Below are 26,829 nucleotides of genomic sequence, written 5' to 3'. Positions count from 1 at the left end.
AAGGCCACGAAATTGGATTACAATTATTTGATACTTTTTTCTGGAAAAGTGATAAGGAGTTGGTAAAGTTAGGTGCACAAGAGACTACAAGTGCTGGAATTTGGAGCAACAGAATCTGCTGGAGGAACTCCGCAGATTAAGCAGATCTTTAGACGGGAGAGGAATTATCATCAATTCCTTCTCCACCCCCCCCCCCCCCCAATCGAGGCTGTTTGATCAACTGAGTTCCTCCAGAAAATTGTTCTTTGCTAGTGAAGCTGGGTGCCCGTTTTTGATCTCCATCAGAGCAGAGTTTCTATGGCCCCACTGGCCTTGTCAGATTTCTCCCTATGTTCTGAATTTAACTTTTAAAGTACATAGACCAATGAATACTATGTCGATTCTTTCCCATGATTTTTAATTGAAATCCTTTAAACTACAAAACTCATTTTCTCTAATTTAACAAGCTGCCTTAGTGTTTCATAAATTTGGTTAAATCAATCTAGAAAAATAAACATCTAAATCACCCCTAAATATGTGAATCTACAATAAAACAAATGTCCTCTGTACTTTATTGTTTAAAAATCTCAGGAACAGGAGGATGATGACAATGATTTAGGATACTCTGCTGGCTTATTCATGTTTATGACAGCTGTTTTACTCCACTTAGTAACTTCATTCAATATATTTTCTGCCCAATTAGCTGAAAAACAAAAGTACTGTTCTATCATTGACATGAACAAGTTTTCTGTTTGCAGCATGAATGACTGTGACCCACAATGCACTGAGATAATAAAATTTATTTTCGTATCAAACAACATTACAAAGTTGATTCCTCAGCATCTAACTTATTTACACTCAGGGCAGGGATTAGGAAGAGGGAGTCAAACTTTAGATGTAGCTTCAAACTCTTGGGAGTTGTGTTTCACATACTTTACCAAGAGGGTCTTTCATATACATTTCAAAATCGAGAGATCTTGATTAATACAGGCATGGCATAAGTTAGTGTTTAACATTTTTTTAAATAACACTTGAAGTAGGCAAAACCTACAAAAAAAAAAGTGGCTTTCTAAAAAAAATGTTTGTGCATGTATAAATGGCTGCAGTGATGGGAACAAACCTACAAAAATCATTTAACTCTTTCCATTTGCACAAGAGTACAGCAATATGGAACAAATCTGACTATTCTGTACTGATTTAATTTTACACTTTAATTAGAGCCAGGTTAGGCAAAAAAAGTGTGCTTAAGAGTTTCCTCATGTGCAACCCAACATTATGTATTTGTTACTTCTCACAGGTGTGGCCAATTTCCTGTACACTTGGAGCAACACTTGGATTCACTATCAGTCTTGTCATCGCGCCTTTATGGATATACTGGAACAGGAAGCACCTCACATACAAATGCAGATGATTTCAGCAGTTGGTGATAGTGCTGTAATATATTGGTTAAACTAGCTCTATTTTGAATGGCATATGGGCATTTCGCAGTATTTTGTAAAGTAAGGTGTTTACTTGAATGCATGTGTTCCAAGACTACATATATATTTTCTGGAAATCCTTAGGTTATTTTCTTTCGTAAAGAGGGGAAATAAAATATGTAGCTTTTGCAAATGAAATGACCCCTGAGAATCTTAACATTGTACCTTACCAGGAAATAAATTCCTCCAGATGATACTTATTTGCTGTTTTCCCCCACCTCCCAGCCCCAGTCTCTGGCCAGTACAAAACTTGTGCAGTTTGATAAATCTAGATAACTTTCATCTTTAGCTGCAATGAACACATATGTAATACAAGCACTTATTTTATAGTTGGAGGGATTTTCACAGTGGACTGGATCAACCTTTCTTGTATCCTCATGTGATCATACAACAGTTTATACATCTTGATCCAAGTCTTTTTTTCAAAACATTTTTCTTTGGAGTTAGAATAGCTATTATGGCTTCATCAAAAACAGTCTTCAGTCCTTTTTGTGTTAATGCTGAACACTCCACATAGCAATATGCCCCAATCTGTCAGATAAGTAAAAGGAATTGGGTTACATTTTGTAAAAGTTTTGAAGTTGCAGAAAAAGCATTTGTTCTGAATATAAATATAAAGTATAATCTATAGAAACTACTTGCGTTATGCAGCTTTTTGTTTTCCTTAAACTTCAAGCATCTGTAGTTTTGACTTTTTTCCCCCCTATCTACTTAAGGTAAATCCAGTACTTTGGAGTTGTAGAAAAGTACAGCACAGAGACGGGCTCTTCAGCCCATCTAGCCCATGCAAGCCATTCAAACACTCTATTCCCATCTACCTGCACGGGGGCCCTAGCCTTCCATGCCTCTATCATCCATGTACCTATCCAAACTTCTCTTAAATGTTGAAATTGAGCTCACGTGCACCACTTGCATTGGCAGCTCATTTCACATTCTCACGACCCTCTGAGTGAAGAAGTTTCCCCTCGTGATCCCCTTAAACTTCTCACCTTTCACCCTTAGCCCATGACCTCCAGTTGCAGTCCCACCCAACCTCAGTGGGAAAAATAGATGTTTGACTAAAGCACTAATTTCTTTAATTTTCGTCTACGCTTTTTTATATGCAAATTTAGTGCTCAGACCGCATGTAGGATAAAGTTTGGACAACTAGAATACAGCCTGTAGTTGAACAAATAACAGTGTCTTTAAGCCAATAGTGAATACCCAAGCCAGTACAAGAAGCATGCCTTTGTAAGAGCTGTTACCCAAGGTTTTTGTAGCTATGCACAAAATCCTAGGTCCTGAGGACATATCAGCCTTGTTCAAAAGCTGAATTAGATTTTACTCTACCAACTTGAAAACTGCAAGTACCAAATTGCAACTAAGGCAAAATGAACCCAAGGAATTTGGGTTATGTGTGGGGGTTCAGGAGGATGGGAAAAGCAAGTGTCGAGAATCCAAAAATCATCTGCGATAAAGTCAAACAAAACTAAAGCACTTATTTCTCCAATTTTCATCCTGGCTATTTTATATGCAAGTTTAGTGCACAGATTCCATGCAGGATATAAAGCTTGGAGAGATGGAACAAATTATAAGCAAGGATAAGGAGATATGTTTGATAAATTTAGGAAAGAATTTGGACATACCTAGAATGAGTCTCTACTACTATTTTGCCTCTTCCTGGAGCTGCTCATGCATCCACGATCAAGTGGATTGAACATTGCTCAAATTAAATAGCTTTTTTATGTTAATTTGTCCATTTCAGATTCAGAAGATATAACAGTATGACAGTAATGAGGCATGTTCTTTCACACAGCACCAGTCCTGGTTCATATTATTCCTGTGCTGTGTTGCAGGAATCTGAGCTAATGGCCTGGCTTTCAAACAATGGAGTGTTTCTGATGAAAACTGAACTTATTTAAAAAAAAACATATTTAAGGAAAGCAAAACATTTAAAATTTGAATCTTTCAAAAACAGAGTAAGATGGACTTCAATGGTAAAAGATACACTTTAAATATTAATCACTATTAACTGGAATACTGTACCCCCTTTGCCAATTTCTCTCCTTGTTCTGTAGACACAGGCTTTTCCTTCAAGGTGTTTAGCCTAGTTAAAGTTCTTGGGTCATCGCGAAGGTCAATCTGAAAAACAAGCCATTGCAATATTTGAATTTGCAAGTTGTCAAACTCAAATTGTGCGGAACAGTTTTTCTAAAGTTCTCCAATGAAGTGGGTTTGGTGTGTTGATCTGCAGTTGCCCTCCACCTTTCGTAGCCAACTGAATTCAGTACTAGCAAATCTGACGAACAATATTAAAGCAGACTAAAGTTTTACACAAGTTTAAGGAGACGATAGTAAGTATGACGATGGTTTGACCAATGATGTTTACACAAATGATGAAAAGAAAATGGGGAACATTTTGGAAGAATTACAATTCTTGGCTTCTAGGGTGATGAACATTCAACTGTCAAAACATTCAGTTCTGTAGTAGATGCCACAGTAAAAATTAGAATTCCCTAGATTCTGAAATTCATTGGATTGCAAGGTAAAAAGTATGACTTGGGGATGGGAGTCAGAAAATAGAGTTGCCCAATGGTATTTGTTGAAAGTGGTACAATATTTCTTTTAAAGTAATTAAATCATCTGAAGTCTGAGAGTTATTAACAGGAAATTATGTTCGACAAACCCAAGTTTAAGGAAGTAACCAGTAGTGGATACAGCTATGTGCTGACATGGCATATCCAAATTTTCAACAGACTCTTATTAAAATGAAACAGTTGTAGTGCAAGGAAAGGCTTACAGTTGAAAAGGGGAAAGGACTAGCTAAATAGACAATAGTAAGAATGGATGAGTAAACTGCAGGTTAACAAGCTGGAACTAGTGAGGCACCAGAAAGAATCAGTGTTGAGGCCCCAGCTTTTTAATGTACCATCTACAAGATGACACTAAAATCACAAGAACCAGCAAGCTGTGAAGAAAATATAGCTGCGAATGTGCTAAATTATAATACAGATTAGAGAGTAGTAGGAATAACCTCCCACTTCCTCAAGGATTACTGGTAAGAGTACAGGCCTTTGGTGAGATCACTACAGTATGTACTGTATGTGTTTACCTCTATACAATTAAGTCTCCTTATTTGCAAGGGTTAACAGTACAGGTTTTTCACCAGTTACTGAAAAAACCACTCATGCCACTGGCATTGATATCTCCAATGCTATAACAAACTTGCATGTATTTTTCAGCTTGCCAAACCATACGGGTATTTGCTACCCTCGTGTCCCACACATGGGAGAGGGCTGTCCATATGAATGACAGGTAATAAGTCAGTAGATAACAAGGACAGTATTTAAAGTATATTAAAAGCAGGTATTTGATTATTTGTGGGGATGCTATTTTGCCTTAAAGGAGTGATCAAGACTACCAGCCTACACATTACAGAGTGTTCAAAAGAATAAAAGCAGACTATAGTGAAATTAGGTTCCATTTCCCCAAGATGAAGAGTCTGAAACCACAGGGCGCAGCCTCAAAATTAGGGAACAAAAGAATTGGAGATGAGATACAGTGGCATGCAAAGTTTGGGCACCCCGGTCAAAATTTCTGTTACTGTGAACAGTTAAGTGAGTAGAAGATGAACTGATCTCCAAAAGTCATAAAGTTAAGGATGCAACATTCTTTTCAACATTTTAAGCAAGATTAGTGTATTATTTTTGTTTTGTACAATTTTAGAGTGGGGGAAAAAAAGGAAAGGAGCACCATGCAAAAGTTTGGGCACCCCAAGAGATTTGAGCTCTCAGATAACTTTTACCAAGGTCTCAGACCTTAATTAGCTTGTTAGGGCTATGGCTTGTTCAGTCATGGTTAGGAAAGGCCAGGTGATGCAAATTTTAAAGCTTTATAAACACCCTGACTCCTCAAACCTTGTCCCAACAATCAGCAGCCATGGGTTCCTCTAAGCAGCTGCACTCTGAAAGCTAAAATAAATGATGCCCACATAGCAGGAGAAGGCTATAAGAAGATGGCAAAGCATTTTCACGTAGCCGTTTCCTCAGTTCGTAACGTAATTAAGAAATGGCAGTTAACAGGAATGGTGCAGGTCAAGTTGAAGTCTGGAAGACCAAGAAAACTTTCCAAGAGAACTGCTCGTAGGATTGCTAGAAAGGCAAATCAAAACGCCCGTTTGACTGCAAAAGACCTTCAGGAAGATTTAGCAGACTCTGGAGTGGTGGTGCACTGCTCCACTGTGCAGTGACACCTGCACAAATATGACCTTCATGGAACAGTCATCAGAAGAAAACCTTTCCTGTGCCCTCACCACAAAATTCAGCATCAGAAGTTTGCAAAGGAACATCTAAACAAGCCTATGCATTTTGGAAACAAGTCCTGTGGACTGAAGTTAAATTAGAACTTCTTGGCTGCAATGAGCAAAGGTATGTTTGGAGAAAAAAGGGTGCAGAATTTCAAGAAAAGAACACCTCTCCAACTGTTAAGCACGGGGGTAGATTGATCATGCTTTGGGCTTGTGTTGCAGCCAGTGGCACGGGAAACATTTCACTGGTAGAGGGAAGAATGAATTCAATTAAATACCAGCAAATTCCGGAAGCAGACAACACACCACCTGTAAAAAAACTGAAGATGAAAAGAGGACAGCTTCTACAACGGGATAATGATCCTAAACACACCTCGAAATCCACAGTGGACTACCTCAAGAGGCACAAGCTGAAGTTTTGCCATGGCCCTCACAGTCCCCTGACCTAAACATCATCGAAAATCTGTTGATAGACCTCAGAAGAGCAGTGCATGCAAGACGGCCCAAGAATCTCATGGAACAAGAAGCCTTTTGCAAGGAAGGATGGGTGAAAATGCCCCAAACAAGAATTGAAAGACTCTTAGCTGGCTACAGAAAGTATTTACAAGCTGTGATACTTCCCAAAGGGGTTGTTACTAAGTACTGACCATGCAGGGTGCCCAAATTTTGCTTCGGGCCCTTTTCCTTTTTTGTTATTTTGAAACTGTAAAAGATTGAAATAAAAAAGTAATCTTACTTAAAATATTAAAGAAATGTGTCATCTTTAACTTTATGCCTTTTGGAGATCAGGTCATCTATTACCTGCTTAGCTATTCACAGTAACAGAAATTTTGACCGGGGTGCCCAAGTTTTTGCATGCCACTGTACTTAATCTTAAGAGCAGAAATCTTTAGAAATGTAAACCTTGGGGGTTAGGAGTGCTCAGTCTTTTCAAATATATTCAAAGCTTAGATCAATTATTTTTTGACTGCAGGAAATCAAAGGATATGGTGAATTTGACATCGCGGTCAAGATTCAGAAAAGATCTTAATGACTGAGTGGTCCACTTATCCTTAAAATGAAGAATTGTGTAGAGTTTCATTATTGATAGAGACTTTATTGATCCCAAGGAAATTACAGTGTCACAAGGGCATTACAAGTGCACAGATATAAAAATATTAGAAGTAAGGAAGAATTTTAAAAAGTTACCTCAAAGAGCCTAGCAGAAGGGGTCATCACTTCCCCGGCTGTAGGTTGACTCATTATAGAGCCTAATGGCCAAGGGTGAGAATGACCTCATATAGTGCTCTTTGGAGCAGCACAGTTGTCTTAGTCTATTACTAAAAGTGCTCCTCTGTTCAGCCAAGGTGGCACGCAGAGTTATTGCTCAGTTATGCTATAGTTCAATATGTTCAAATCGCAAACAAGGAAAAACTGCAGATGCTGGAAATCAAACTAATACACACTAAATGCTGGAGGAACTCAGCAGGCCAGGCAATATCTATGGAAAAGAATAAACAATCAACATTTGGGCTGTGACCCGACATCAGGACTGGAAGAGAGCTGAGAAATCAGAGTAAGGTTGGGGGGGGTGGGGAGGGATGAAATAAAGAGCTAGTAAGTTGATTGGCAAATGAGATAAAGGGCTGGAGAAAGGGGAATCTGACAGGAGAGGACAGAAGACCATGGAAGAAAGGGAAGGCAGAGGAGCAGCACTGGGAGGTGTTGGGCAGGTAAGGAGAGAGAAGGGAATGGTGAAGGGGCGGGGAGGAGGAATTACTGGAAGTTCAAGAAACCGATGTTCATGCCTTCAGGTTGGAGGCTACCCAGACAGAACATAAGGTGTTGCTCCTCAAACCTGAGTGTGGCCTCATCACGGCAGTCGAGGAGACCATGGACTGACATGTTGGAATGAAAAATGGGAAGTAGAAATGAAATGGGTGGCCACCTGAAAATCTCGCTTTTTCAGGCGGATGGAGTATAGGTGCTTGGTGAAGCAATCTCCCAGTCTACATCAGGTCTCAACGATATGACTCCAGACTCACAGCTTAAGTGTCGCCTCACCTGGAAGGACTGTTTGGGGCCCTGAATGGTAGTGAGGGAGGAAGTGTAGAGGCAGGTGTGGCACTTGTTCTACTTGCAAGGACGAGTACCAGGAGGGAGATCAGTGGGGAGTGACGAATGGACTAGGGAGCAATCCCTATGGAATGTGCAGGCTAGGGAAAGATGTGCTTGGTGGTGGGATCCTGTTAGAAATGGCTCCTGAGATCTCCCAGTGGCTATCCATTTCAAATCATCTTCCCACTCCCATTCTGACACGTCAGTTCATGGCCCCCTCTACTGTTGCTGTTATCTGCGCACAAACCGCAAACACAGTCAAAATTGCACTCTTGTTAAATATTAGATGAAGTCACTGAAATACCTGTATTTTCGCTAAAAATCAAGCACACGAAATGCAAGTAGTGTCTATGAATCATAATCAACTTGGATTTTAATGAAACAGTCAGAAATCAAGTTAGATCACATTGCTTCATTTGCATATTTAGACCCACCAAAAGAGTTTATTACAGCAGGGAAAAAAGATATTTTTACATACAAAGTTGTTTTGAAAAAGCACTAACCTGTAAAGTTGAGAGTGTGTTAAAGAGCAGAATGGTAGCCTAGCACTATGCCAGCACCAGTGACCTAGGTTCAATTCTGCCACTACCTATAAGGATTTTGCATGTTCTCCATGTGGATTTCCTCTGGCTGATTAGGTTTCCTACTACATTTCAAAGACATGCAGGTTACTAAGTTAATTAGTCACATGGGTGTAACTGGGTAGCACAGTCTTGTTGCGCCAGAAGGTCCTGTTACTGTGTTGTATCTCCAAGTAAATTTTTTAAAAAAAGGAACTTTCCTTACCTATTTAGATGTAGGGAACAAATCAAAATCACCTAATCCTTGAAAGACACACTTCAACACCACCATTCCTAGCCCACTTCAAAGTATGAAATCTGGTTTGTCACTTTCAAGTGAACACGTACTCTGAATTATCTGACTCTGAATCAGCTTTTCACTTTAAATTTATAAGTTAAAAAGAAACTGTTCTTCATTATTGCACTATTTGGCAAAATTAACACCAAGATCCAAGTTCAATATAAATAACAAAAAAATCCTGTTTAATATTTCTTTACAAATCTGTAAATATAATATTGAATTTCTTTATTAATACTTAAATTTGACAGTGTTAAGACCTGCTGTCTCTGTGCCCTGTCTTTATCAGAAAAACTATAAAGCTCCTGTCATTATGAAGATGGTAACAAATGATTTTATGGTAATCTAATTAACTTCAACGTGCTCTGCACCAAGCGTGAATCAGTCACATAGATTTTAGAAGAATGGTAACTGAAAGTGATTACATATTCTAGAATTTTGAAATGATGATACAACACCCTAGTGAGTCATTTAAAATAATCAAAAAAAGTTAAAATCAAAGTAGTCAAGAATGAAAAATAAAGTTCTTATTTCATGTTTTGGAAACTTGCCATATAAGCAATGCCGAGAACATCATATTTAAAACACAGCTCAGTGTCTGATGAAAGGCAGGCATTTATGCAACAGTTTCTTCTCCAGTTATAATTAGATGGTCTCTTTACAGAAATAAACAAAACTCACAGGGTGCTAGAATGCCCATATATAGAAAAACGATTCCTAATATTTTACCACAAGTTATTAATGTAAGAAGTTTGTGGTCATTGTTTGACAGTGACTAAAACTGCTGTAATCCCATTCTTTTGGAAAGAGATTTATAAACAAAAAGAACAAACAACACACATTTATCCAAATGTGATATAGAGTCAATGTTAACTTCTTAGCTGCATTTTCAGGGATGATAGTGTATGAAAGGGGAATAGCTTTACCTGCTTAAAATCTATTATATGAAGCATGCAACCAACAAGCATTAAAATCAGAACACAAATGAGTTTCAAAATTGAATACTGACAGCAGAATATTGCTTGTGTAAATAGATATTACACAAAATTTAAGTATCTTTCTCCTATTTTGGCAATCTATTTTGCTATATCGCTGGACGTTGGTGATGTGAATTGTAAACACAAGAAATTCTGCAAATGCTAGAAATACTGAGCAACATGGAAAATGCTAGAGGAACTTAGCAAGTTGACTTACTGAGTTCCTCAAGCATTTTCTGTGGTACAAATTTCACACTTTTTCAACTTTCATGATTATTAATATCCCATTGCATTTCCACAGACATAATCATGTTTTGTCACATTGCTACTTCCTACAGGTTTTATTCATAGATAAGACATCACAAGTTGCTATTTTTTTAAAAATTGAGAAACATTTAATATGAACCATTTCCCATATTTTTTAAACTTTTATAGACATAGAATGTATTAGCATATCTTATACTTAATTGCATATTAAAATGACACTGAAGGGTGGAAAAAAAATCACAATTTCATTGTTCACAGATTTAAAAAATACCCATCATTTGGAGTTAAAAGAAGTGATGTGGCTGCCAGGAGATAATAGCTGGTCAGGACTAAAACTGAGCTTGAAGATCTAAAGTGATTTCCACCCCCCCCCCCAATTAGAAATGAAACCATCAAGTGAAAAATCAAAGAAGATGCAGACGATAGAATCTAAAATCATTGAAAACTAGGAAGTGAATTACAATAAATGTGGGGCATTGACCACCAACGAAATGTACCTTCCTGACCATTTGGAATTCATTTTTTCCCCCATTAAGAAAGTGCATCTCCAATTCTTTGGATAGTGATGAAAACAAATTATGAAACACCAACCTTTTTGTGTCAATTTATGCTTCATTGCTCATTAGCTTAAACACCGTTTGAAGTGTGGATTCCTGAGGGTTTCAAACCAAAATGCTTTTGCCTTTAATTGTTAAATATCCTTGGGTCAAAATCTATAACTGAAGTCAAGATGTTTATTAAAAGATAGTTAATTAAAAATTCAAAATGACTAGGCAACAGTTCCTAAAGAATTGTACAGCAAATCAATTTAAATATCAATTATCTACCTATGGGAAGTTTGTTATTCAATTCAGATACTCTTATTTGCATCATTTCTTCCCCACTTTAAGCTATTTTCTTGTACCATACACTTAAGGCAATGGGAAAATCATCCAGAGGATGAAAAAGATGTAGGTTTGAAATGATAAAACATGAAAAGGAAAAGATAACAGGACTAAATCATCCCTCCAAAAAAAACACCACACCTCCGAATTTTTAGTTATCATTAGCAGTTTCACACAGGAATTGCCCACACAACAATTTTGTTAATGAATCTCCCATATGCCTTGATCTGCTAATGTGTTAATGTTTATAATTTTAATTAGTGCAAATTAGAGGCAATATTTTGATTAGAGTATTTTCACTGGCACTACTTAATGCTGAAAACAAGTCTTCTCACCTTGATAAATATTCATGTGTCTAGACTAAATCTGGTACACTGTGAACCTGGTGCAACACAACAAGCCTTTTTCCAGCCCTTCAAATAGTAAGTCGCAAGCTGGTGGTTAACTAACTCTTCATTTAAATAATTACAAGCAATAAAGTAACTTTTTCCAATCATTACCAGAAACTCTGAAAAATGCTGCAGTTAGAAATATTTTCTAAGCAAATAAGTACACTGCAACTTTGTTATTTAAAGCTTAGAAAATATATTTTAATTTCTATCTTTAATTATATTTCAATTTCCACCTCTTCTTTAGTTTGAGATCTGCAAAATTAAGCATAGTTCAACCATAGAGTCATAGAGCAGCACAGCTTGGAAATAAGACCTTTAGCCCATCAAGTCCATGCTATCAACTATACATTTTAAATTCATTCTTCATTCATCCTTTTTTATTATTCCACCATTCTCTATAACTCTGTCCCCAGATTATAATCTTCAGTTACACATGAGTTAATTTACCATTGCCAAATAACCTACCAATCTTCAAGTCTTTGAAAATGCAAGAGGAAACTAGAGAACTTAGTGGAAATGGGTAAAACAGGTGGTTAAACCTGGTACACCTCCACATAGATCACTAACGAACCCAGAATTCTGGCACTGTAAAACAGCAGCTCAACTCAATGTGCCCACTGTGCTACCCATATATACACCAAACCCTATTCCGTTTACAACCGTCAAAGGTCATTTGTTTCATAACTTGGGGCAGTTGGTAAAATATTTTGAGATGTTAACTTACCCTGTAAATGACTAATTCACAAACTAAATACTTATTTCCATCTCAGAAAGGGACTATTTTGCTATTTGCATTCTGTCAGTAGCAAATCTGTTTCGATCTAATACAGTGAAAAGGTATTTGCACATCCTTTAAATTTGCTTCTACTAAATGCAAATGTTTATGAAAAAATAATCAAAATCTAAATGCAAAGCAGGATGCATATATTTTCAGGTGTCCTTTTGGGCCTGGAATAGCCTGCAACCCATTCGAACAAGAAGCTCAGGACATCCAGAAATTGGGGTTCTGTATTAATAAAAATTACTTGGTTGAGTATCTGGGGTAGGTCACACCTAGCATCATACAGGACAGAAACAGGCCCTTCAGCCCAACCAAGATGTTCATCCCAGCAAGTACCATCTGCCAGCATTTGGCCCATAATCTGCTAAACCTTTCCTATCCATGTATGTATCAAACTCTCTTAAATGTTATTGTACCAGCTTCAACCACCTTCCTGTGGCACTTAATTCCACATATCACCAATCAATGCCCTCTAGTTATTGATTCCCCAACCCTGGGGAAAAGACGGAGTGCGTTCACTCTATCTATTCCCCTTCTGGATTCGCTACACTCTAAAGACCATACACATTTGCTCACCCATTTGATGAAAAATGATGGGCTGCTTTCCTCCTAAATAATGGTATGAAATTATCTCACAACTTTAGGATTAGAACAGATGAAGAAGTCGAAGACAAACATAGCGTTCAGGAATACTATGAAGCAATACTGTTCCTGAATCATTCAAGTTGCTTTTTATAAAGTAAAACAGCTAACTTTTCTTGCTGTAGATAGCATGTGTAAGCTGATCCATCTTCTGCAGCACAATTTCTACCAGAATCTCAATGGGCACCTTCCATGTGAAACTAAACCCTAACTAAGGTTATATCATCCATAATTTAGCCTTTATGGTGCCAATTTTAAGTCTTTCAAATTAAAACTTCCACCATAACACTTTCCCTTCAAATAATTCACAAAATGTTTTAAAAATAATGCAGATTATGCAATTTCTTAGATAATAAGGCAGCTTGAATCTACGTGCACATCAACAAGATCTCAAGATTCAAGCTGGGTTGATAAGCAGCAAATATACATTTTTAGGCTAACCACCTCAACATAATATAAAAAACATTACCCCAAATCTCTCAAAATCATCATTGATCAAAACCTCAAGTGGAAAAGTAGTATGGCTACAAGATCATATCAGAGACTAGGAATTATGTGACTCCATGATTTATCTCAATATTCCCCCAAAGTCTTTATGCTATTCAAAAAAGGCACAAGAATGTACCGTAATAATCATTTTAAGCATCACCTTGTTAAACTTTGACTACATAAGCATTCCAAATGGACCAGTATATTAGCTATCTCCAAAAACTAACATTTACTAAGAGCAGCAAACAAATGAGATCACTGAGTCATCAACTCTTGAAAATACTTCTCATTAGGAGGTCCCTTTGGGATCAAGGGCAACTTCCTTCTACTAAAGTGAAGAGTTGAAAATGCTGGTGCATGATTTCTCTTAATAAGCACTGGTGGTTGAACAGCAGCTGCCAAAAGGTCATAAAAGCAAAAGGTTTCAGTCCATGATTCAGAGTGACTGGAGACAGGCACTGCAGTAGGAACATGAATGAACACACACACACAATGTCTATTAACATCTTCCATCTCATGATCTCTGGATATTGCAACAGTGGAATCGCCAGTGGATGATGAAATAATGCTGATGATGGAATAACAATTACACTGGGAATTCCTGGGAGAACGCACCTGCCCAAAGCACAGCGGCAGTGGGATTTTTATATCCTACCAGGAAATCATTACCATTGTTCTGATAGTGAAGCATTCCCACAGGAGGCCAATATGCAGTAAATTAATGCATTGTATAATTTTATCAAGAGCTCTTTGAAAATTCACAGAGATAAACCAATAGCTTGATACAAAACAATCTGAGTAACAGAGTACAAAAATGACTCATCCATACCCATGAAGATGCCCATCTAAGCTAGCTCAAAGTTTGGGCTCTATGGTTCTAACATTTTCCTATCCAGCATTTTCGTTTACTATCTTACTTTTTCTTTTAATGTTACAATAGCCCCACTATGGCATCTCAATTATATTCCTCAACATGACCTCCAATCCAATATTTTCGCTGAGGCCCATCAATTGCACGTCCGTAACTTCGTCTGTTTCAGCCCTACCCAAGCTCAGCTTCTGCCAAAGCTTCAACCATCTTTTTGTTTCCTTTACAGCTAACCCTTATAGTTCTCTCCCAGATCTCCTCTAATTTACATTTTCTGTGAATTCAAAATTCTCCCATTTCGACTACTGATATTCCCTTTAGTTAATGTATCAGTGGCAGCCACGGCAATCCAAATCCAGGGTTCACATACGAGCTTTTACTCCCACCTTTCTTTTAAATCTTACTGCAAGTATACATTGTGATGAACTTTTGATCACATGTCCCATTGTGTCCAGATGTAAATTGAAATCAAATTCTGCAAATTATCCCGGGATGCTTAAATATGTTATAAAATGTTATTCAAATGCAAAATGTTGCTGTGGCCTTGATAGCTTTCTCTACTTTTTAATTCTTTACTGTATCTCCTATTTTACATCCCTGTTTCTTTATTGTCAGCAAGTCATATTTCGTAAACTTTTTGTCAACATTATGAGAGTACTTTTGTCTCACAGAGTGTAGAGGAGTGGTTTAATTCAGCAGTAGTTTACCACAACAACTGACTTGAGGGTATTTATGGATATTCCAAATCCACACAAAACTCGGTGTCTGTATGGAAGAGGGTGTTCAATTTCAAATTAATCATCATTCAACTACTCGTGAATATGGCCAAACAGAAGAGTGTTCCTCCAGGGCCAAGGTGCAAAGCATATTACCAACAGCACACAACAGCACAAATGGTTACAGTAGCAGAAAAACACAGTCACAAAGGAAAAACAAATCATATAGCCCAGTGGCATGGCCTGTAGATTGATGGCAAGTTGTCCTGGTCCACCGAGCAAACAATGCAGAGCAGCATCAATACGAGGGGCCAGCCCTAAGCCAGTGCGCCCACAGTTCCCTCCCACACCACCCCCGGGCGGCTGCAACAGCTGACCCCATCGCATGAGAGCCTAGTCCGCGCCACAGCTGAGGCAACGCAGCTCCCTTGCTGCCGGTCTCACCGATGAGCGAGAGAACTGGACTTGCAGTATTCTACATTACTAATGTCCATTAGGGGTCTTGCAATCACAATGAAAACGTCCAAAGCAATCACTCGCACTGCCTTGCCACAACTCCAAGCGACAACACTGCAAGAAATCCAGCTCCATAGCTACTGAGCAACCTGCTGATGGGACAGAACTGCAAACTTAATGTTTTTAGTACCCAGCAGTGCCCTGTGATTGTTAAAAAAAATTGATTACACCTTTGATTGGACCCAGGATGGCTGCTGCATCCTGATGTATGGAACAGGATAACTTAATGGGTGAGAACATGGCAGAAGGAATATATTGAGAAAAAGTGAGTTCATCCACTTTAGCACACGAAAAGAAAAGCAATGTGAAGACTGGAAAACACTGACATCCAAAGGAAACCATGTGTCTTTGGTACACAAATCAGTGGAAGTTAGCATGCAGGTGTTGCAAGCAATGAAGATGAGAAATTTCACGTTAGCCTTTATTCAAAGGATGAGTACATGAGTAAAGTTATTTACTACAATTAAATAGGACCTTGCTGAGACTGCACCTGGAATATTATATATGTAAAGGTAAGCTTTATTTGTCACATGTACATTGAAACATCAAAAGACACTTTGAAATGTGTCTTGTGTGTCAAATCAGCAAGGATTGTGCAGGGCAGTCTGCAAGTGTTATCACCCTTCCACTGCCAACACAGCAAGCCAACTCTCTAACCCAAACCCGTACGTCTTTGGAATGTGGGAGGAAACTGGAGGCACCCAGGGGAAACATACGCGGTCACAGGAAGAACGTACCGGTTCCTTACAAAGAATAGTGGGGATCAAACTCTAATCTTTCATCTGACACACTATAAAGCATTGCACTAACAGCTACCGTACTGTGCCATCTAACAATACATTTCAAATTTTTTTCCCAAAAGTAAAGGATATACTTGTCTTAGGAGGGCGTACAATGAAGATTTACTGGACTATTGCCAAACATGGTGGATTTGCCAAAGAAACAAAATTAACACACTAGACCCACATTCTCTAGAGTATTGAAAAATGAGAAAAGGTCTCACTGAAATGTACATGATTCTTACAGAGATTGACTGGCTGAATATCTTACCAAGGCAAAGGAATCAAGATCTTAGAATAAAAGACAGGCCATTTAGAATTAAGAGGAGAAATGTCTTTATTTAGATGTTCATGAATCTTTGGAATTCTCCAAATGGAGATTCAGTCATCAAGTACATTCAAATAAGATAGCCAAGATTTGGAAGGTTAGGGAATTCAAGGATGGGGATATTACAGGGAGGTGACACTGAAGGAGAAGATCATATTGATGAATGGTGGAGCAAACCAAAGTCCAAATGGAGCACACCTGCTCTTGTGCTTTCAAGCAAGAATTATACATGACATTAATAGACTCAAGTTTTCAAATGGTTTTCACTATTAGATTTGTCAGACATGGGGATATTTTTTAAAACTCAGTCTGTTCTATGCCATTTGCACAAAACCAATGGGTTGTGGATAGTGAGCCAGAAACGCTCAACACTGACATATAGCAAAAGCCTATACTTATCTTTTGTGGATCTCCCAGTGCCAATTAACTGGTTTAGAAGTTCAGCATCCAAAATAGCAAGGTCCTATTGCTCCAAGGTAATGTTATCACATGGGAGGCAACTGCACAATTCCTGCCATGCAACAGCTAGAAAAAAAACTGGTAACTGGTAAACTCAATGCCTGGATTTGCAAAATTGTCCTGAATGCTTCAAATGACCTAGGAATTCAATTAAAACATTTAAAACTTGAAATCACTCATTCATTTCAAAATAACTAACAGCAAATACTGTTAACACTTTATTTTGCATTCTGTTATTGCTTTTTGCCTTGTACTACCTTAATGTACTGATGTGAGGAAATGATTGCATGGATGGCACACAAAATCTAAGGTTTTCATTGTACCTTAGTACATGTGACAATAGTAAACTGATTTACCAAAATATTAGAACACTGATTCTGAAAATCAGAAATTAAAAAGAGGAAATCCTGGAAACACCTATTGCTTTGAACATTTTCTGTTTTCATATTTTTAATTTAAAATATTAAGTTATCTTGTTTTTAACCACTCTCTTGCAGCGATTCAAATAAATGAGTTTGTTATTGCTGCATCAATCTACTGCCAGTACAGGGAGCAGATTCCTAGAGCTGAGAAATTGAGTAGGTTGGTAGGAGTGCCTCATTAGAGCACAGAACCTGATACTGTGACTCAACAGCAAATTTGTGATTTCCACATCTGAATTTGCTGGAGGTTTATCAGATACTACCTGCTGGCACCTCTCAGCAAGTTCCAGCCCATTATAAAGTGACAATAGATTTAAAAAAAAACAAATTGAAGCCTGCTTCATTCTTCCAAATGATGCAGAAACAATATACAATTTAGATAAAGAACAGAATACCTCACTGTTGGTTGGTTTCAAGCAAAAACAAGTTTCACCTTTAAAAGGCTCAAACATCAAGTTGTTATTATCTTGCTGTATAGTTAAACTAATTGATTGTTTATCCTGTTAGAAGGGTGAAGTATGTTTGGTTGTTCCCCAGCTTTAAAAATTTAATAACAGCTCACTCCTTAGTCACGTTTTAGTTCTCCCAGCCTACTGCCCATACCATTCAAGGCAGCCAGCAAGAGATTACAATAGTCACCATAAGCATTTCAATTTTCCTTCATTGTGCTCAATTATGTTGTTAATAATAATTAACACACCATAAAAGTATTGCTTCAAACCACAATTTGTTAGAGCACTGCTTCTTGGCAACTCCCTACTTGCCTGCAAGAGTGCCGCTTCAAAAGCAAACACGTTGGGTGTCCTATCTACCACTGTGGCAGTAGTGTGCATCATCTACAAACTTTTCCATGGTTACTTTTCCAGACTACTCCAAAAACAAAATCCATGCCCACAACCTCTAAAACCATGAAAGGTAAGAACCTTAAGCATTGGGGAACAAAGTCATCTGCTGATTCCTCTCCAAACTTGCATACCATCCTGCTTTGAAAATGAACCACTATTTTTCAATGGTCTCTGGGTCTAAGCCTTGTTGTACTCTTCAAGTAGCACTCCAGAGTTACCTTCACTAGAAGGAATGCAGCAATTACCTTCCCAAGGGCAAAAAAAATGTTGGCCTTGCTGGTGATGCCCAGATCTCAAAGCCAAAACATTTTCACCATAGGAAAGACCACATTCAATTCTCCTCTTTGGAAATGGATACCACTCTGAGTGATGTGCCAGAACTTAAGGACCTTCTTCTAATCCTCACTTGTCAGGTTACCAGTATTGCTCAAAATCCGCAGTCTCCGACTTAGAAGCAGGAATCCTCTTACTAAATCAGAGATTCACACAGTAGGTTACACTACCGATATTTACAGTGTGATTGGCCTTCTTATAGTGCTTGTTGTCTAATATTGTGATATTCAATTAAACACTGACACATAGATCACCATTAATACAGAGCAACTCACATATAACATCAATAAAACAGAGAACTAACTTTGCATTAGTCATGCACCAATGTAAGTGACATTGCACAACTTGCCATTTAATTTTGTTCAGATAGGCTTGGAGCATTTCCAAACTAAACTATCCTTATCTCACAACAAATTCAAGACATGTTTTTATTTCAAATAATTTTCTGTCACCAGCAGTCATCTGAAAACGAATGGTTGAAATAATTTAACCAAGAATGTGATTCTCCTCTTTATATAACCGCTACAGCACTGGAAGCCATTTGTCCCAACAAGGCCATTCCAACTTTATTCCCATACGCTTTCTTTAATGTCCTACAAATTATTCTCTCTCAAATGCCCATCCAATTCCTTTTTGAAGGCCCTGATCAATTCTGTTTCTACCACTTTTATAGCTAGTGAGATCAAGATCATAACTTCTCTGAATGAAAACAAAATCTTCCTCATATCTTCCTTGTGACATTTACTCCGTTTTAAATTTATGTTCTCTACTCCTTGAACCACCCACTAATGAAAACAACCTTAGCCCACATAATACAATCTGCAAAGTTACTAAAGGATAAAACCTTGTGAATTAAATCCAACAAAACAAAACCACTAAGGTCATGGAACTGTTAAAGATTCCTTGTGCATCAATTTGCATATTTGCTACATTAATCGGCATTGCACTTTTTACTCTCCTCCCATCCAGTAGGCGCTACAGGAGCCTCCACTCCCGCACCAGCAGGCACAGGAAGAGCTTCTTCCCTGAGGCCGTGACACTGCTGAACCTTTCATCACAGCGCTAAGTAGTATTGCATCCGTATTGTACTGTCTCAGTACTTTTATATTTGTGTGCCGTAGCACTTTTTTTATTCGCAGTTATTTTGTAAATAACACTATTCTTTGCATTTCTGGTCAGATGTTAAATGCATTTCATTGGCTTTGTATCTGTACTCAGCACAATGACAATAAAGATTAATCTAATCTAATCTAAATCATGTGAATCAAACAATGTGAAGTATTAAAAACAGGGTACTCAAATTAGCATCTTTTTTTATTTTCTCGGAAATGTGTTTATATTATAACTGAAGTTACATTTTATACTTCAAATGGGGTTAAAAGTATACTACCATAGGTGTTCACACTGAGCATTAACTATTTCCAATTTTCCATTCCCTCTCCCAAAACTTTTTGATCTGTTAAAAGTTGTGCAGCCCAGGATTTAACTAACTGCCACAAATGTGGCTTCATGTTTCACTAATGCATATTTGAAGAACAGCAGCTCAACAAAGGTATATAACATTGAAAACACACACAAAAGTAAATGCCTGGTTCACTACATCTAACACTGATTCTTTTGTGCCAGATGATGAAGCCAATCCAGTCAGCAAACCAAAAACATCTGGTTGGGAGGTGAAACCTGTTAAGGAAAGACATTTCAAGTTCCGACTGCCAAACTCAGGGGAAGGGAACCCAAGATCTACTTTGTTAAGACTGAAAATTCCTATTGATCTATGTGTAACAAAGCTTGCTTTAACTTACTATTTTCAAATATTGAACAAATTTTCTCAGAACAAGTTATTTTATGTTGTGAAATTGACGTACCTGTGTTCCAACTAACAGGAATGGAACATTTGGTGCATATTCTTTAAGTTCAGGGACCCACTCTTCCCTCACATTCTGAAATGATGCTGGATTCACAACCGAGAAGCAGATCAAGAAGACATCAGTCATTGGATAAGACAAAGGTCTCAGGCGGTCATAATCTTCCTGTGAATGAAGAGTAGTTGCAAATGTTATGTAAAGGCCAAAATACACACTGGGAAATGGAGACAGTGTCCATCTTTATGGATGATAGATGACAAAGTTATATATTGATCCTACATCAAGAGGCTCAATACACAGTACCCTTTCTCTTCACAATACAGCTGACCTGTGTGAATGAAAATTAAGCAATTTGACTTAAAATAAGTGAGATATATATGTGTATAAAAAGTACAAGTTAAATAATATAAATTATTGGAGAACAGATTCATTTACACCTGAAAAGTTAATTGTCAAATGTGAGCTATTTTGCAAGCCGCAACAACCAATATTGACTAAACAAGGTGTTTGTATAATATCCTAGCAAATTTTTCATGGCATTAAGAATCCAATGTATGTTCCACAGAAATTAATGCAACAACCTTCTCCTACAATCCAACTTTAGCAATGCTTTTTGTTGATCATCCCTCCCCTGAAAAAATAAATCAGAAGAAGAAGAATTGTTTCACAATTATTCCATGTTGTGGCACTATCAGAAACCAACCAGCTGAAATGCCTAATTTAGAAAAGAAAACCAGGAAATGAAACAGATAAGCAAATCAAAAGACACCATATGATAACATTTGAGCAATGTTGCAACTAATTTTCATATTTAATAGTCCTGATGTTAAGTGTTAAAGTATCTGGACAGATGGAACACAGACTCCCTTAATATACACAGGTGTATGATAAGAATAATACAGTATAATAAAATAGCATTGTTATTCCAATCAAAGTAACATATATAATTTATAAAATATACGCTGCAAACACAGAGAGATTGGGGTTGCAATGATTTAAGTTAATTTGATCACTTTTCACAAGTTGGTAACTTGATATCAACTAGAAATAAAGGTAGCTGATGGCCGTGCAAATATTAAGCAAATCATTTTTCCAGTGGCTATGAATGAATAAAAGTCATAGGCCACAGTAATACTATTTTCTAGATTTGAAGTACATCCTCGAAAAAAATTATTCCTACAGTGCTGCACAAAATAATTCTGGTAAAAATTAAATCAAGTTTAAATTATACAAGGAATACAGCTTAAAATATTTTTCAACTGGTTAATCATAACATACATACGATTGTAGGTATTTTTTAACAAGAACCTTTGGCAATATGGACTATGTAAAGTTCCAAACCAACGTTACAGCAGCTTGCCTATAAAATCTTCAATTTTTGATCTGAGAGTTATTTGCTATTGAAAATTATAACCCAACATAATTAACAACACAAATTTTACATTCAAGGGACAAATTAGGGTGCAGTGTAACATTTCCTATTCCTCCATGCGACTCAAGCTGAAGAAGGATAATAAGAGGTCTGAAAGAAAAACAAACCAAATACAAATATTCCTCCAAGAACATCAATTAATTTACACTATGGTATCATTGGAAGCTGCTGAACAAAGTGAATCTGAATTCATTAGTTCAACAGTTTTGACAAGTAATTGAAGCTATTGCAACTCCAATGTAATAAAGCACACTTAAGTATATAATTTAGATGTCAGATAATTCAAAACATTCCAAACTGCAAGTAGAATTGCTAAAAAGTAATATGAAAGTAGAGAAAAAGACATTTAATTAACTTACAGGGTAGATTAAAAGCTAGCTAAGCATATGCTGTATCATTCAAAGACAGACATTCAAAACCCTACTCAGAGGCTTAACATGGGAAAGTAGTGAAAAATAAAACCTTATATTTATAGGCACAAGGTGGCTCTGAAACATAATGCACAAATGTTAGACATACATTAATATGGCCTAACATAGTGATTGCTAGTTTAATAATATTTTTATCTTCAGGAGAAAACTCTACCAAAGCAGATATAAATTTAAAGTTGTTAGGTTACCAATTGTAAAGCCATTGACCATCTGTTGCTTTCATGCTCATAATCTTAATCATGGCAGGGTGAGTCAATCAAAACCATCTGCATGACAAAAATAGATGGAGAGCATGTGTCCTACAAATATCAAAATGTCAATTCATAGATGGCTTGGGAACAAATAACTTATGAAGCAAGTTTTAAAAAGCATAGAATGTGTGAGTGGAAAGGAATTTATCATCTTAAATCCAAAGGTAGTATACATTTTAAAGTTTTACGCAGAAGCAGATTCAATTCTCAATAAGATTTTGAATTCAGCTGATTTGAAAAGTTCCTTGAAGATTCTTTTTGTGGGGTGTTACTTCCAGGATACAATGTCATTTGAAAATTAAAGAAAGCACTGTAACTCCCATCTACAATTGTACAAACTAACACTAAGTGAGAACATGCTTTCTGCAGATGTTTGGTGAATCAGAATCCAGTTTCAGCAGGAAACATTCTCTTGAAATGCATGCAGTTATAGTTACAGTTTTCTATGTTGCAACCTGGAATAATTTTAAAGAACAGTAGGGGTGGGAAACAAAAGAGAAAACAAGTTTCTGCTTCTTTACATTAGTAAATCAACATGAACAAAAGAGAATCAGGTGAATCAAAGTGAAACATAATGGAATTTAAACTTGGAGTTATTTATTGAACTATTTATGCTTTCCAAAATCTTACACTGGTTGAGAAATCCCATTTGTCTAATCAGGCCCTACTCAAAACAAAAAAAATGAGCATACTATTAGATCAAATAGGCATGATTTTATTAATTGTGCTGTTCAAATAGACACTCCATTGTGCACAGTTTTAAATATTAAAACGTATTTAATGAGTCCACACTACTGAAACTACTGCATGATGCAAGGTTTCAAAATACCATGTGATAAAGTTGGTTAGCTCACAACTGAAGATAATATATAGCCTCACTTGAAAGCTCAAATTTACTACTAAATAATGATAGTCAACTGTCATCTTGATTATCACAGTCACAATTTAGGTTAGATAAATTAGCTTTGATGTTTTTCCTGCCTCTTAACTATTACTTTAAAACATGTTATTCCAAAACAATTTCAGAATGCAAATAAATTAATTGCTTTATTAGTTGTCTGTGCTTGCTCCAATTGACAAACAATAAACACAAACATGAGGTTGTATATAGATTAGCAACTACTGCAATTGAACACATAATAACCAAAGCTAGGTAATATTAGTCTTACAGTGATATGAAATAGACAGCATTATCATCTTCTGCTAAGCAAATGCATTGTTGTAATCAGAAAAACAATGATAGGTCTCTATTAAAAGTGACTGAAATCAAAATTTTTAAACAAAGCTGATTTATTGAGAAGTTTAAAAACCCATCTTAATATCATTCTGGAACTTCTGAATCCATGCTTATCTGACTGGCCAAAGGCCAGATATCTCACTCTTTATAAGGCCTTCTGAGATATTGTGGAGTATAGCACTTGAGTCTATCTATCTCATTTCAAGATGACTTAAATTTGAATTATATAAACATGTATTTTTGAAGTTCAAAATTCTGCACTTCAAAAGTATGTTTATCTTTTTCTGTTACAACAGAAATCTGTTATTTGAATCAAATTTTGATCAACCATTTCAAAGTCAAAATAAATGTATTATCAAAGTATATAGATGTCAATGAAGAAAATGCCTGCAGTTCTTTATTGCTTATATTTAGAACATTTAGTTAAAAAAAACAAAATTTATATTAACTTAAAATTTGGAAACTATACCATTTAATACTGAATAAAAACTACAGACAAAGCACGCACATTAGCCAGCTCAAAGATAAGGTAGTATTCAGAAATAACAGCATTATACGTTCATAGAGCTTGATTTTAAAAATATGACATAAAACCAAAGTTAATTTCTTTGTAATAACATAAAATCTAACAGCATATTTGGCAGTTACTACTTCTTTTGTCATTAACGATATACTGACATGCACATTACATAACTTTTTGACCTACCTTTGGCAAACTATAACACACCATCAGGAAAAAATAGCCCTTTATAATAATTGTTTCTATTTAAGTTCACCTGCCAAAACCTCTTGCACATAATGAGTTGCAGTTTCCTAGAAACACTCATGACTTGGATGCATGTTCCTTCTCACTTTTAGCAGAAAAAGATTTTATACCACAGACTAATAATGGGGCATCTGCAAATAGTCTGTAGCCAATGAAATTTAATGATAGAAAAAGAACAAAGCAAAGGAGAGGGAAAGACTTGCAAAGAAGTATTGTTACATTAGATACAAAGCAAGAAATAACTGAGGGTAAAACAAGTCTGGATTGGTTGACAGTGGTGAGAAAAATACTGAAGCATTTAAAACTGAAAAATAGCCTGTGGAAACAATTTAGCTCCTTCAGTACTGAGCCTCTGCAATTGCAACTGATCCGTTTCTGGATCTCCAAGGTTATGCAGCATTACATGAATTTCAACATTAAAGGGTCCTTATGCTGTGAAATACCACCCGTAATGTTCCACAAAGAACTTAATTTGTACTTATGGCACAAATCCAGCAATATCTTGAAGCTCCTGGGGAGGCTGTCACTGAGGTCTGGGTTTTTGAGAGGCTAACAACAATTTATAACTCTCAGTCTGTCCCTTCTTTGCCACTGATTGCTAAAGCTGAGGAGGATTATGCTCTAGTAACACTATATGCTTTGAACTTGCCATTATATTTCCAACATTTTTGTGTAACTGTTTATATCTTTGCCAGGAGTACAACTTAAGTATACCATCTCACAGGGAATTCTAGCCAAAGAAAAATTTTATCCCCAGATAAAAGCAAATAGCAGTCATAAAGTCATCAAATAGTTATTATGGACTCAAATGCCTCCATTTTAAAGTACATATATCTTACGCCACGTACAAGAAATAGTCAAGCACTCCCTCTTTTCCTGAAATTAGACTTTAAAAAAAGTTTAAAAGGTTTAGCTCACCTGTCCTGCAGTATCATAAAGTCCAAGGAGATACTGTTTACCTCCCACTGTGACAGTGACTGTTCAAACAGGAAAAGAATGTACATTTTACTAGTTTCAATGAAACATTATCGTAACTTTACAGAAAAGTACAACAAATGTTTTTAATTAATAGCGGATGGAACATGCATCAAAAAGGCAGACGTCTGGTTGAAAAAAAAAGCTCAAACCAGACAGTGAAACTTCACTGAAACTTTCCCAAAAGTTTGCGTTCAGCCTTATAACAGGAACTCATTTAGAGGAAAAACTTAAAAAACGGAAAACAAATTATATATATATAAAAATATACAATACCCGCATAATGGTCGAACACAGTTGGCACGTATTCTTCAGGAAAAGCATCGTTAGCGTAACTCATCAACAGACAAGTTTTGCCCACCGCTCCGTCACCGATCACCACGCACTTTAACATACTCTTCGGACCGGTTCCATTGGCCATGGTAAGGGCAGCTCATTGCTTCCGAATCATCTTTCCACCGGGACATGTCAAAGGTGCCATTTTCCACATGTTCAACCCGAACAGCGGTTCTCAAACAACTGCATTCCCCCAATAACAAAACAAACTATTTCTTTAAAACAAATACAAATAGAACTGCCAGGAGATTCCCCCGCCCCCTTTCCCCTGCCTTAATCCGACTGATACAAATGTGTCAAGAGGGCAAACGCTGTAACACACAAGCGAGGAGCTCTGCTGTTCGCACTCACTATTCTAAAACAGAGTTTGACACATCTGGACTTCCTTCCTCATGCAGCACGAATGTCAATATTTATAACTCCACACTACTACAGTTTGCTTCTCTTCACGCTGCTCTCGCTATCCCACAGTCTACTGACTTCACTCCGGTAGCATTGTACTGTACAAGCAGCCGAACTTAGCCTGAGCAAGGAGGTGGGTGGGATGCCGGATGATTGACGTACATCTTGTCCAGTCAGCAGAGCGGGTTGGGGAGCAGCGAGCCAATGAAGAGAGAAAGAGGGCGAGTGCTTCCCATAGCACAAATCGAGATAGTCATTGTATCATTTCTGCAGATGTCATGTGACAATAAAGTGACCTCATCTATTCAGAGCAGCGCTGAGATTTAAAACGGAGTCACAGCGACTCCGAAAATCCAGAATGCAATTTGCGGGCTCTCTTTAAGAAAAATGCACGTTAGTGAAATAATTCCTTCCTGCATTATCATCTGTTCTGTTGATGCTAAGTGATCACAATACAGTTTTCGTATCGCCTCCCAGCAGTGGGAGATTGTTTTTTTCAGAGGGCGAGGCCACCCATTTTTAAAACTGTATTCCAGCGCCTTATTCGAAATTCATGAGATAAATTTTTGCTTTTCTGAGCTATTAAAAACTCAAAAGTGGAAGGGCTGAAAGTGACCCTCCCACTTTACCAGTACGAGGTGCTGTGGTGTACTGGTTGTTACTAGGCAAATCTCTAAAGGTGTAGACTTTCGATCCAGATCCCTGATTTCAAATTCAGCTATGGCAACTGGAGAGTTTA

At 37.1% G+C, this 26,829-nt stretch overlaps 2 protein-coding genes across 2 annotated transcripts in view; one reads left to right on the top strand and one right to left on the bottom strand.

Annotated features, from left to right (window-relative positions):
• pigf (phosphatidylinositol glycan anchor biosynthesis, class F) overlaps positions 1–2,091 on the top strand; it is a 67,821-nt gene extending 65,730 nt beyond the window's left edge. Inside the window, exon 5 of the mRNA XM_072265004.1 lies at positions 1,277–2,091. Coding sequence (XP_072121105.1) covers positions 1,277–1,390 — 114 coding nt within the window. The 3' untranslated portion in view covers positions 1,391–2,091. The remainder of the gene's footprint in view (positions 1–1,276) is intronic.
• rhoq (ras homolog family member Q) lies at positions 762–26,207 on the bottom strand. The gene is made up of 5 exons (XM_072265005.1): positions 25,629–26,207; positions 25,296–25,354; positions 20,261–20,425; positions 3,483–3,578; positions 762–1,988 (listed from the first exon to the last, which is right to left on the bottom strand). The coding sequence occupies exons 1-5, from the start codon at positions 25,771–25,773 to the stop codon at positions 1,833–1,835; spliced, it is 621 nt and encodes a 206-aa protein (XP_072121106.1). The 5' UTR covers positions 25,774–26,207; the 3' UTR covers positions 762–1,832.
• Positions 26,208–26,829: the final 622 nt, after the last annotated feature.

The sequence above is a fragment of the Mobula birostris genome, chromosome 8 (genome assembly GCF_030028105.1).
Source record: "Mobula birostris isolate sMobBir1 chromosome 8, sMobBir1.hap1, whole genome shotgun sequence".
Taxonomy (NCBI): domain Eukaryota; kingdom Metazoa; phylum Chordata; class Chondrichthyes; order Myliobatiformes; family Myliobatidae; genus Mobula; species Mobula birostris.
Note: the sequence above shows the minus strand (reverse complement) of the source record. Positions and strands in the feature narration are given on the sequence as shown.

Coding starts and splice junctions, on each gene's coding strand:
- rhoq (XM_072265005.1), bottom strand. CDS start 25,773: ATGGCCAATGGAACCGGTCCGAAGAGTATGTTAAAGTGCGTGGTGATC. Junction 25,355..25,628: donor TGTGTTCGACCATTATGCGG/GTATTGTATATT, acceptor CTGTTTGAACAG/TCACTGTCACAGTGGGAGGT. Junction 3,579..20,260: donor TCCTGTTAGTTGGAACACAG/GTACGTCAATTT, acceptor CTTGTTTTTCAG/ATTGACCTTCGCGATGACCC.